The sequence below is a fragment of the Zygotorulaspora mrakii genome, chromosome 5, assembly GCF_013402915.1.
Source record: "Zygotorulaspora mrakii chromosome 5, complete sequence".
In the NCBI taxonomy this organism is placed as follows: Eukaryota; Fungi; Ascomycota; class Saccharomycetes; order Saccharomycetales; family Saccharomycetaceae; genus Zygotorulaspora; species Zygotorulaspora mrakii.
This window is the reverse complement of record NC_050723.1, coordinates 166,576-179,588: the sequence shown is the minus strand read 5'-3', so window position 1 is coordinate 179,588 and position 13,013 is coordinate 166,576. Positions and strand designations below refer to the sequence as shown.

Genomic DNA, 13,013 nt, shown 5'->3' with positions numbered 1-13,013 from the left:
TGTTGTCTTGCAACTCTGGTTTGTAAATATGGTGTGGGTTACTAAACATGAAAACATCCAAGAAAAAACAAATATCTTGGCTGAATTGAGGGAACACTGGGGCTTGACCTCTCATAGGGAAAAAATCATTAGTACATACTAGGACCTGTGTATCATATTATCTTGGGAGCTTTGCTGTTATTTGTGTCATTTTGCCTGGCGAACGTCACAGAAATGTGTGACGTACTTCGCGACGTCTGTTCTTTTGAGACGAGTTTGGCGGCAACGGCAGGAATATGTCGATGGGATGAATAGTAAACAAAGAATTAAAGGTCGGTTCGAGAAAGAAGAAGACGAGGCAAGTAAAAAGTGTGTGCTGTGCGAAAGATAAGATCATCTCTTTAATGGAGGTAAAACCGGTTGAAGATCATGTGCGACTTGTCACAGGGCGCATGGATCAGCCACTTTTGGAACGAATAGTGAACTACCTAGGTCCCGCATCCACACATGGTAAATTGAAGTCATACCCGTTAAGCGAGCTGTCGTCGCCAGAACATAGAAGAGTGCAAGAAGCACTAGTTGTTCATGACCTGTTGAATGTGCTTGTAGGACTAGAAGGCGTTTATATCCGATACAACAACAGATACGATACTTACAGTGAGATAATACCCGAGTTTAAGATTGCAAAAATGATGGATCCTTCACTGAAGTCCTTGAGCAAGAGGATCGCGAAATTGGGGAAATATTATGTGACTTTGAGCAAGGCGGCTGAGAAATGGTCGCAGCTTAAATGCGGGGTGGTGCTCCAAAGGCTAGGATATGAGATCAAGAGTTTTCTGCGATACAACTATTTACAATTTGTTGTGGACAAGCTGGAGAGAAGCTTCAAAAGCAATGTAAACTTTTCGATAAGAGAGATGGAACAGATGCTCAACGATTTTGAAATCGGCAAGCATATGGAATTGCTATTTACCCTGTATGAGAGAATAGCCGAGGAGGACAGATCGCGGCACAATATGGATAAAACGGAGGAAGATTTCAAAAATTTCATGGAAGATTTGAAAAGTCAAGGTCGAGCGCAGAATGGTACGATTTTAGCGACAGATACAAGTATCATGCCGATGGCGAAAGGGGGAATCGTCCTGGGGATAGTTCAGGATTTAATTCACGAAAACTTAGGTGATAGAACAAACGTTCTGTTTCTGAAAGATCTGCTGAATAAGATTGCAGAAGATTACTTTTTAATTCTGAAAAATTGGCTAAGCCGAGGGGAATTAAACGATCCTTTCGATGAATTCATGATTGTGGACACCATGAAACACGTAAATGGTGTAACCTCACTGCTCAAATATGGTGACAGGGTCTGGGATACACAGTATGTCGTTCGTAAGGATGGATTATTGAAACAATTCATAAATCAGAGGGATAATAACGATCTTTTATTCAAACTTTTAATAACAGGAAAGCTGCTTAATGTCCTAAGAACCAGTTTGGATTTGCATAAATTACCCGTTGATATGACTACAAATAATATCAATTTATTTTCAAGTTTTACTGAACTACTGGAAGGTAACAGTTTGGAACTTTTCATCAATAGATGGTACCAAAGAGCAAACGAAATATGTTCGAAAATGTTTCTTCAAGGTTATCAGTTGAAACGTTTTTTACAGAGCTTGCAGAAACATTTTTTTGGTAAGAAAAACGGTAGAGGTATTAGCGATTTTTTCTCTCAAAATATGACCGAATTAACAAGACGTTATAAGCCTAATGGTTCAGATAAGATAAAACTGCAGAAAAGTTTTGAACAAAACAGAAATTTTGGAGTTGCAGATGATTTGATTGAACAGCTGATGGTTTTGCAGCTAGATGATCAATCTTTTGAGGAATCTGTATTACCGTACGTTAACCAAAATAGCGAGGAAATGGATGTTGATAATGGGCTTGTAAATGGAAAATTGGTAGCCAATAATGAAGTAGAAATTGCAGATTTACTGAATGCAAGTAATTTTCAGAATTTAAAGGATATCTTATTAAGAGAAATACGACAGTCAGAACGCTCACGCACGCAACACGATAATATAGCTCATGAGGATATTAATGATGTTATTAAGCAACGAAAGAGCAACATACACCATTTATGCTTCGAAATTATGATTCCATATCCATTGAACATTATAGTAACTAGAACTTGTATTGTTCAGTACCAATCGATTTCAAGGTACCTATACCTTGTTCAATACTACAGCAAACTTTTAGAAGACACTTGGATGGAAATAAATAAACACCAAATTTGGAAATATCAAGGTTATTCCCCCATAGTTCGCCAACAAATCATTAAGCGGTGTCGCATTGTTCATAGTAAGATGAATCAATTCATTAAATTAGTACTGGAGTATTTTGTTCAAGACGTTGTCGAAAAAGAGATGAAAACTAATACAACAAGTACACAAAACATCTTCGATTGGCAAACTGGCTTACAAGAAAGTCTCACCAATATAATGACAAACTGCTGTCTATCACAGTTGCTTCAAATACAGTTACAAATTTTTGAAATTATTCATAAATTTTGCAAATTTCTGACCTCTATGAGACGAGAACTTTGTCAATTAGATATACACCTTTATCACAGTTTCGTTGGATCAGGAGCAACCACAAGCGCTGATCCAAATAACTACGGCAAGAAAAGGGCCTTCAATGAACATGAGGCAACCAAATTGATTCCCGATTTGATCAAGTATATCAACCTGGTATCCCAGGGCTTTGAACAGCACACCATAGCATTCAAAGAAGGGTTAATGCACTACCATTACAGTAATCATGCACCGGCGAACGCTATGTCTGGTCAGGGGAGTGTCATGCTCATCGATGAGACTCAATCCACAAGATTATTATCGTCGCTGAACCTGTAAATAGTCTCTAGTGAGACAAAAGGCAGCGTAAACGCTATTCTCAACTTTTCGAGCTTCAACTCCAGGCGGGTATCCATGGTATCATCGTTGTTGAATTACTAGTCAAGCCGCCGAGCCCTCGAGCGGTTGTACCGTAGAATCAGCGAGCCATCGAACCATCGAGCCACCGAGCCGTTGGACCACAGGCAACCATTCACTCGGACTATTGAAGAAGTATTGGCGTTACGTTCTGGGTGACTTTTTCACTGTCGTGCGATATTAATAATAAATTAAAACCCAATCACCACTATTTTAACTTTTGAGATTCCACAAAAGTGACCAATTGTTCGTTTCACGAAATAGAGGGTGCTGGGAGCCTGTGCTGGTTGGCTTCCACTATCGAAACGTGAAGCTTCCACAACATGTTGATATTATCGTATAATGCACTACATTAAATCTGTGCCAGTGTGCGCCTGTAAGGTGCCAACTGCAACTGCCATCCATTAAAGCATCATCATCATACTAGTCCATTTCTTTGGCTCACGTTGGTGCGATTTTTCAATGCTATTTTGAATGCGGTTGTGGCAACACAAGCCGTATTGGGTGGGTGGAGTGGATGGTGGTGGAACGTAGGACGATGGTGACAATAATGGAATGAAGTGTTATCCATGTTATGTTCTGATTTATGTTATGACCTTATTATGTTGAGAGAAATTAGAAGAATGGCAGAGAAGTATGGCTTAAGGCAAAGGTGATCTTTTTTTTTTCCAATTTTCTCATTTTACAACATTTTGTGATTATGAACATATATAAGTAAAGGATTTAATTGCCATTCATTTGTCATTGTATAAATTACGTTTTATTTTTGTTGTTTGTTCGGAAAAGACCAAGCAATTATTTTGCATAACAAACACACACAAACCAAACAAAACACAATGGCTGTCTCTAAGATTTACGCTAGATCCGTCTACGACTCCCGTGGTAACCCAACTGTTGAAGTTGAATTGACCACTGGTAAGGGTACTTTCAGATCCATTGTTCCATCTGGTGCTTCCACTGGTGTCCACGAAGCTTTGGAATTGAGAGATGGTGACAAATCCAAATGGTTAGGTAAGGGTGTCTTGAAGGCCGTTGCCAACGTTAACGATATCATTGCTCCAGCTTTCGTCAAGGCTAGCATTGACATCAAAGACCAAGAAGCTGTTGACAAGTTCTTGAACTCTTTGGATGGTACTCCAAACAAGGGTAAGTTGGGTGCTAACGCTATCCTAGGTGTCTCCATGGCTGCTGCCAGAGCTGCTGCCGCTGAAAAGAACGTCCCATTGTACCAACATTTGGCTGACTTGGCTCAATCCAAATCTTCCCCATACGTTCTACCAGTTCCATTCTTGAACGTCTTGAACGGTGGTTCTCACGCTGGTGGTGCTTTGGCTTTGCAAGAATTCATGATTGCTCCAACTGGTGCTAAGACCTTCGCTGAAGCTATGAGAATTGGTTCTGAAGTTTACCACAACTTGAAGTCTTTGACCAAGAAGAGATACGGTTCTTCTGCTGGTAACGTCGGTGACGAAGGTGGTGTTGCTCCAAACATTCAAACTGCTGAAGAAGCTTTGGACTTGATCGTTGATGCTATCAAACTTGCTGGTCACGATGGTAAGGTCAAGATCGGTTTAGACTGTGCTTCTTCCGAATTCTACAAAGACGGTATGTACGATTTGGACTTCAAAAACCCACAATCTGACAAATCTAAATGGTTAACTGGTCCACAATTATCCGACCTCTACCACAGTTTGGTCAAGAAATACCCAATTGTCTCCATTGAAGATCCATTTGCTGAAGATGACTGGGAAGCTTGGTCTCACTACTTCAAGACTGCTGGTATCCAAATTGTTGCCGATGACTTGACTGTCACCAACCCAGCTAGAATTGCTACCGCCATTGAAAAGAAGGCTGCTGACGCTTTGTTATTGAAGGTCAACCAAATCGGTACTTTGTCCGAATCCATCAAGGCTGCTAGAGACTCCTTCGCTGCCAACTGGGGTGTTATGGTTTCTCACAGATCTGGTGAAACTGAAGACACCTTCATTGCTGACTTGGTCGTTGGTTTGAGAACTGGTCAAATCAAGACTGGTGCTCCAGCTAGATCTGAAAGATTGGCTAAATTGAACCAATTGTTGAGAATTGAAGAAGAATTAGGTGACAAGTGTGTCTACGCTGGTGACAACTTCCACCACGGTTTCAAATTGTAAATCTGATTTTAAACTAAAATCAAAATATCTTTATTTCATCTTTATTTTAAATAGGTTTACTTACGCTTTTTTATGAATCTTTACAAGTTTTTGAATTCTGCTTTTTTACCATTCATTCGTGTTTTGGTAAATTGCACCTTAAAAATAAACCATAAGGTATCGAAGATATACCGACTTCAAAGGTTTCATATAAAACTGACAAGTGTTCTCGATCTCGTTAGTGGATCGCGATTCTGCTGTATCTCAAAGATTGACTACTATGAATCATGCTGGTATGAGCCATGGCAGTATGAGCCATGCGGACATGGACATGGGAGACGATCATTGCTCAATGAATATGCTGTTCACATGGAAGTATAAAAACGTGTGCGTAATATTCTCCTGGTGGCATATCAAAAAGTTTAGTCACCTGCTTTTCAGTTTTCTAGCTATAGTTCTTTTAACTTATGGTTACGAGTATTTGAAATACTACATCTATAAATCTCAGATTAATCGTGGTGTTACTGCCCCTTCGAGTGATGCTTCTGTCTCGAGCAATGTGGGAAGAAGGAACAGACTATCCCAGAGCTGCTGGTACGGTTTACAGGTTGGCTACTCTTTTATGCTGATGCTAATTTTCATGACCTATAATGGATGGTTGATGCTGGCCGTCGTTATAGGTGCAGTTTGGGGGCATTACTCTTGGTCGCCAAGAATAAGATCTATCGCTCTTGAAGAAGCTTCCTTATCGTGCCATTGAGCATAAGAGTACTGTTCGTAATTTATATAGTTAACATTTTAGATTATTTATTGTTTGGAAACTACCGATAATTACAAAACAAGGCATCCCTTCAGTGGTAGACAAACGGGCAAACATCTCACTGTTTTTATGATGGTTTCCAGTGTATAATGTAATTTATCGTTCGACAAACGATATAAGATTACACGAAAGCACAATCACAAGTTGGCCATCATCATTTAATATCCGAAACTGCCACCGTCTTGCAAAACTATGATATTGAAGTAAAACGTAACATTGAAATTGATAAGGCTATGCCCATTATACGGCTACAAGCTGCAATCATCATCAGATTTTGTCTTTTCTCAGGAGATAAGAGCTATTAATCTTAAATGCACTTTTCTACTTTTGCATTTGGTATATTGCCGCTACTTGTTTCGGGCCTAAGATAAAGTTTCGATTAGTGAAGGTGAAAGATATCGCTCCCAATACATTTGTATATAAAAGAAAAATGCCCTGAGGAACACAGTGCACTGATCACTGCATTAGACTGTGTTTGGAAAAGTGTGCTAAGTTGAATTGACTTGAAGGAAGAGATTCAAGATGCCGAAAAGATTGGCTATAGTTGGTGCAGGTCCAGGTGGTCTTGCTACGGCAAGAGTGTTTCTTGCCAATTTTCCTGGAATTAAAATTAATCTATTCGAGTCTGACTATAGTGTAGGTGGCATATGGCATTACCCAGAGGCCGATAATGATCACAGGGTGATGTATGACCATTTGGAGACAAACATTACGAAATACCTGATGAGATTTAGCGGCTTCCCATTCCCAGATGACGTCCCCCTGTATCCATGGAGACAGAATGTGTACGACTATTTGATAAGCTATTATGAAAAGTTTATTAAACCGAGCCAGAACTTCAATGTTCATTTGAATTCACGGGTCGTTGAACTGACAAAAGGTGATAACGAGTGGACTTTGGTCTCTAGAAATACAGAGACAAACGAAGAAACTACCTTGAAGTTTGATTTCATTGTTCTGGCAAATGGCCATTTTTCAGTACCAAATGTTCCAGTTGATAAAGTGCCGGGTTTGAGTGAATGGATCGACCACGGCGCTGCTGTTCATTCCAAGGTTTTCAAAAATTGCAAATTTGCGCGTGATAAGACCGTTGTGGTCGTTGGAAATGGCTCTTCTGGTCAAGACATCGTGAACCAACTTGCTTCCGTTGCCAAAAAAGTATATCGTAGCGTTACTGATGTTAAAAGCGATTTAATTCCTGATGATTTCCCAACTCCGGATGTCGTAGAGACAGTTCCGAAAATTGAGTCAACAGACTATGCTCGTAGGACGGTTAAATTGCAAGATGGTAGAATTTTGGAGAATGTCGATAATTTGATTTATGCGACAGGATTTTACTACTCTGCACCTTTCCTGCAGGGGAGTATAAAAGCGCAATTGGATCGTCAAACCGATAAGGAGCAATCAACGAGATTTTACAATCTCTGGAAGCAAATAATCTTCGTGAAAGATCCAACTTTGGCATTTTCCTTACTGCCTCAATCAGTGGTCCCATTTCCATTGGCAGAATCTCAGGCGGCTATTATGGTTAAGGTATTCAGTGGCCAATTGAAAGTTCCTAATCAATCTGATGATGAATTAGAGCCCGAGTTCCTTGCGACGCTTCCAAACTATCACAATCTTGCTGACCTAAAGGACCTTGACTATTATGATGAACTTCAGAGTATTTTAGACCAAACGGGCGGTGAAAAGGATCCGTTTAAGCCTGTGAAATGGACCGATAAAGATAAACTTAATAGAGAAAAATGTGTTGAAGACAAAAAAAAACGTAACATTTACTTATCAAAGCTTTCGAGCGACTCAAGGGCACAAAAGATACCATACATCTTGAAACAGTTTGATCTGTAGACAAGTTTTTATATTATAGATTTCGATAGATTTGTGAGTTTTTGCTCCTGTTTATGACAACTGAGCTGTAAAGATATTAGTACTATGTAAGAAGGAAAATGGAGAGCACTCTATGCGTCTAGGCATAGTTATTGTTCCTTTTGTTAATATACTAACAGTATACTACGCGAAGGGTAAGATCAAGATATCATGCTTTGCAGTAGTCTTAATTCACTCTTCTAATCTTGACAACCGATTTATGGCAATATCAGTTGCTTGCTGGGGCAATGCTATCTGAGCGTATTCTGACTGTACCGCAATGTACACATGCTGATAATCTATACCGCGCAAAAAATGCCTTCTGAGTTTAATTGTTGGCGATGTATATATTATTCGTATGTATCATAAAAATTTGATTTAATCAATATGTTTGTCTTATTTTTTTTTCCAGATGTCGGGATTACCTCCTGTGAGGACTATTGTGGAAGATTAAACACCGTTTATCGTAATTAAGATAAGCCTGATCCAGAAAAGATAGCCAGATATTGTAGGAAGATCGCGAACAAAATAGGCGTAACCTTCATTTTTGATCAAGTATCTTTGAAACACAAGTTTCAACTATTCAGCACATGGCGTTTCTATTTTAGCTGTTGTTTCAATTGGTTTACCTGGGTTAAGAAAAATTTTAACTTAAAAGTGATCAGTAGCTTTGATAAAGCATGGAAGTCGATGCGAACTCCAACGTGGTAGAAAGGTACGAGGCTTATTCCTGCTCTAGATGTCGAAGATTGAAGAAAAGATGCACGAAAGAATGGCCTTCCTGTAAGAATTGCTCGAAGGCGGGCGAAGAATGTGTTTACCCAGGTAGAGCACCAAGAAGGACCATAGAAGAGCTGCGACAAGCCAGACTTCGAGGAGAGGCCGTGGGCTCCAAGCGACGGAAAGTTGAAAAAAAAAGCTTCGACAGTAGCGGCAGCGACTCAATCTCTAACACATATGCTTCACCTGGGTTCAGCGATAACGGTTACTTACAATCCGAAGGGGTGGATCAGCCACAGCAGAGTGAATCAGCATCGCTACGTAAGGGTGTCGATGTGGTTAGTGCTTCACCCGCTAAAGAGGACTCTGCTGAACACATAGATGGCGTTTCATCTTTAGTATGGGTATTGAGTGCAATGGGTGATGGAGGGAACGGGAGCCCTTCACCACTGAGCTCTATGACGAATGGTGCTACCTTATCACCACTTCACACTATTCCATCGATTGCAAATTTTAACTTCAGCACCAATTCAAATTCGAATTCCAACTCAAACACAAAAGGCTATTTTACACAACTTTCAATGTCTTCGTATGCAAATCGAGAGCCTAAGAAAGAAAACAAGGCTCAGTTACAATACAATCAGGCCCCAGTATATTCAGAACCGAGTGAGGTTGATTCCATTCCAGTTAGGGCCTCAAATATTCAAATTGAAGCTGTGAAAGGTATATACAAAGGAGGAAGAACAACACCATGGCTTTCCGAGGACCACAAATTTAAGCACATTGAGCGGTCCCTGTATGATAGGTTTATCGCCGCATATTTTAAACACAATCATAAATCATTCTATATGATGGATAAGGTAGCATTTCTGAACCGAGTCTCTACGATAAGAGATTTTTCCACGTTGGGTGAGGAATATGAGGATACATTTGTTTTCCAGCTATATATGACAATGGCAATTGGCTCGACAACTTTACAAAGGGCTGGGCTTTTGAAACCAGAGGAAGAAGATCTTACTGAACATTTCTCATACATAGCCATGCAAAATTTCCGGTCCGTGGTTCATCACCAAAACATAGAGACAATAAAATGTCTAATACTTCTGGGAATTTTTGCACTTTTTGAACCAAAGGGTGTGTCTTCATGGACAATTAGTGGAATTATCATGAGACTTTGTATTGGCTTGGGGTTTAGTAGAGCACTATCTAACGAAAAGTTAAAGAGGCTGTCCCCAGTCGACGCAGAGTTGAGGTACAGAGTTTTCTGGAGCGCTTACTGTTTTGAAAGACTAGTCTCAACATCTCTTGGGAGACTATCAGCGATTGATGATGACGAGATCACAACACCGCTACCCACACCTCTAAACGATGAGGAGAAAGAAGATATTGAAGTATCGAATATGATGATTTCCTTGAGAAGAACAAGCGGAAGAATTTACAAAAAAGTCCATTCGTGCAGCGTTGGTCGCAAAAACCATACTGTGGAAGAAAAGAATGCTATAATTGATTCCCTCCGCAAAGAAATTGATGAAATCTACAACAAGGAGAGAGCAAAACTCCAACAGAAAAACGCAAATAACTGGCGTGGCGGAAACACTATTTCTTTCCACAGTTCGGATATTTGGTTGGCAATGAGATATGCCCAATTACTCATCATGCTGTATCGACCCTCAGCTTTAATCCCCAAACCCCCCATGGACTCACTAACGCTACTGGGCGAGTTCTGCCTCAAGGCTCTTAAACACACCTACACGCTATACAAGAAAAAACTGCTCCCACTCAATTGGATAACATTGTTCCGCACCTTGACCATATGCAACACCATACTCTACTGTCTGTGCCACTGGAGTATCGATCTCGTGGAAAGCAAGATCGAAATACAGCAGTGTGTGGAGATACTCAAGCATTTCGGTGAAAAATGGGTCTTTGCAATGAAGTGCGCTGACGTCTTCCAGAGCATCAGCAATACTATCTTGGAAGTCAGTCTGAGCTCCGGCCAACTGCCCAACATGGACGAATTGACCAAGGAGCTGTTCGGAGCGAGCGACGAGTACCAGGAAATCCTCTACGAGAACAACGTGGATGTGTCATGGATTGACAAGATGATATGAGTTCGTGTATACTGCTTCTAAAGCAAATATAACTCCTTTAGCTAGGAACCCCACCTACAATCTATATAATAAGTACGATATCTGGCCCAATCTCTGTAGAGCAATCTAAGGATCAATCTCAGGATCAATCTCAGGATCAATCTCAGGATCAATCTGTGGCCCAACCTCGGCCCAATCCCTGTACTGCAGTCTGCGACTACACATCCTGATGGTATTCGTATTCCACTGATCTTGATCCACTTCCTCTGCCACTGCGTTTCCCACTAAGCGCATACATCCCTCTAAACGCATAAGCGCTCAGCGAGAGGCATAACTCGAGTCCTGACGTCCCAAATGATGTCTTCCATTCTTCCTCCTCGAAAATGAAATACCTTCTTTTACAGGTTATCTCAGAAGGTTGCCTACTGGGGAGTCGTGATCAGTCCACGACATCACGACATTATATCGAAATGATCGCTATCAATGTCAAGATGGGTTGATGTGTTAGAACATACACCTCTATTACCAGAAATTCTATAGGATGTAGACAGTAGTACTTGCCGAGTAAATTGCTTATGCAAGTTGTGCCGCACAACGGATACAACTTGCACAATGTCTTTAAATGGTAGTTCAAGGTGGGTCTCACTCACTCGTTTGAGATCGTGTGTCTAAAGGCAAGGCATGGATGAATATGGCATTTTCAGTCAGCTGCGGGTAAATGCAGGATATGAAAAATGCATGCCAACCTCTGTATACATATATAAGGATCAAGGTTTTGCCATTTGAATTGTCTTGTTCAGTCTAGCGTTGAGATGTGAAAATCCTCTTGTAGCAAAGCAAGTAGCGTTAGTTTGAACGTTAGCTAAGAGTTTACCATTAGCATTGTTTTTGACACAAATCATGTCATTCGTCAAGGATCTTCCACACATTCCTCTGGGGGACACCAATCTGTTCAAGCCAATTAAGGTTGGCAACAACGAGTTGTTGCACCGTGTTGTGATGCCTCCTTTAACAAGGATGAGAGCTACGCATCCCGGTAACGTGCCAAATAAGGACTGGGCAGTTGAGTACTACGGCCAGCGTTCTGAGAGACCAGGAACTCTGATTATCACCGAGGGTGCTTTCCCATCTGCGCAGAGTGGTGGTTACGACAATGCGCCAGGCATTTGGTCAAAGGAGCAGTGCGAACAATGGGAAAAGATATTCAAGAAGATCCACGAGAACAAATCTTTTGTTTGGGTTCAGTTGTGGGTTCTCGGAAGACAGGCATTTGCTGATACGCTAGCTAGAGATGGATTACGTTACGATTCTGCTTCTGACGAGGTCTATATGAGCGAGGAACAAGAGGAAAGGGCCAAAAAATCAGACAACCCGCAGCACGGTATAACAAAGGAGGAGATCAAACAGTACATCAAGGATTACGTCCAGGCAGCCAAGAATAGTATCGCGGCAGGTGCTGATGGAGTTGAAATCCACAGTGCCAACGGCTACTTGCTTAACCAATTTCTGGATCCGATTTCGAACAAGAGAACTGACGAATACGGTGGAACCATTGAAAACAGAGCACGCTTCACTCTAGAGGTCGTTGATGCAGTTGTCGATGCCATTGGTGCTGATAAAGTCGGTATTAGATTTTCACCATACGGTACATTTGGTACAATGTCCGGTGGTGCAGAACCTCTGATCGTTGCACAATATGCGTATGTGTTGGGTGAATTGGAAAAAAGGGCTGCTCAGGGGAAACGTTTGTCTTTTGTACATCTTGTTGAACCTCGTGTTACAAATCCATTCTTTGTTGAAGGCCAAGGTGAATACCATGGCGGCACTAATGATTTTGTGTATTCCATTTGGAAGGGATTGATTATTAGAGCAGGTAACTTGGCTTTACATCCGGAAGTTGTCAGGGACATGGTTGAAAACAGCAGAACCTTGATTGGTTACGGTAGATATTTCATTTCAAATCCCGATATTGTCGACCGTGTTGAGAAAGGTCTACCTTTGAACAGTTATGATAGAGACACCTTTTATGCAATGACAGACAAAGGTTATACTGATTACCCAACGTATGACAAAGCTGTGAAGTTGGGATATAAAGCTTAGCGAGACTATCTAGCTATTATAGAGTATACAATTAAGTATTGTAATGAACTGTTCCTTTTGGTGTAAAGTTTTTGAAAGATGATTTTATTAAATCGAAGGCAGAATTAACGTATCACTAATAATTGCAATCGCAGCATATAAGTAGTTAGGAAGAGCGCACGTTTTTGAAAGCATTATCAAGCAGAAGTTCCAGCAGCTTTTTCACAACCATAGGGAATGTGTTGAAATATAGATCGATATTGTAAGATATATGAAAGAGATGACTTATAAGAATCAGAAACAAGACAATTGTTGAAATATGAATCGATATTGTAAGATATAT

The 13,013-nt window shown here is 40.6% G+C and overlaps 6 protein-coding genes across 6 annotated transcripts; all 6 read left to right on the top strand.

Moving 5' to 3' along the window:
- Positions 1-383: 383 nt before the first annotated feature.
- On the top strand, positions 384-2,888 carry SPC97 (gamma-tubulin-complex subunit SPC97; the record flags this gene model as incomplete). The annotated part of the gene is made up of 1 exon (XM_037288830.1): positions 384-2,888. The coding sequence occupies one exon, from the start codon at positions 384-386 to the stop codon at positions 2,886-2,888; it is 2,505 nt and encodes an 834-aa protein (XP_037144725.1).
- A 914-nt stretch (positions 2,889-3,802) lies between these two features.
- Positions 3,803-5,116, top strand: ENO2 (phosphopyruvate hydratase ENO2; the record flags this gene model as incomplete). The annotated part of the gene is made up of 1 exon (XM_037288829.1): positions 3,803-5,116. One exon carries the CDS (start codon positions 3,803-3,805, stop codon positions 5,114-5,116), a length of 1,314 nt encoding a protein of 437 aa, XP_037144724.1.
- Positions 5,117-5,375: 259 nt separating this feature from the next.
- Positions 5,376-5,855, top strand: CTR2 (low-affinity Cu transporter; the record flags this gene model as incomplete). The annotated part of the gene is made up of 1 exon (XM_037288828.1): positions 5,376-5,855. The coding sequence occupies one exon, from the start codon at positions 5,376-5,378 to the stop codon at positions 5,853-5,855; it is 480 nt and encodes a 159-aa protein (XP_037144723.1).
- A 582-nt stretch (positions 5,856-6,437) lies between these two features.
- FMO1 (N,N-dimethylaniline monooxygenase) lies at positions 6,438-7,763 on the top strand (the record flags this gene model as incomplete). The annotated part of the gene is made up of 1 exon (XM_037288827.1): positions 6,438-7,763. One exon carries the CDS (start codon positions 6,438-6,440, stop codon positions 7,761-7,763), a length of 1,326 nt encoding a protein of 441 aa, XP_037144722.1.
- A 698-nt stretch (positions 7,764-8,461) lies between these two features.
- Positions 8,462-10,612, top strand: STB5 (Stb5p; the record flags this gene model as incomplete). Its single annotated transcript, XM_037288826.1, has 1 exon — positions 8,462-10,612. One exon carries the CDS (start codon positions 8,462-8,464, stop codon positions 10,610-10,612), a length of 2,151 nt encoding a protein of 716 aa, XP_037144721.1.
- Positions 10,613-11,491: 879 nt separating this feature from the next.
- Positions 11,492-12,691, top strand: OYE2 (NADPH dehydrogenase; the record flags this gene model as incomplete). The annotated part of the gene is made up of 1 exon (XM_037288825.1): positions 11,492-12,691. The coding sequence occupies one exon, from the start codon at positions 11,492-11,494 to the stop codon at positions 12,689-12,691; it is 1,200 nt and encodes a 399-aa protein (XP_037144720.1).
- Between the last annotated feature and the right edge of the window lie 322 nt (positions 12,692-13,013).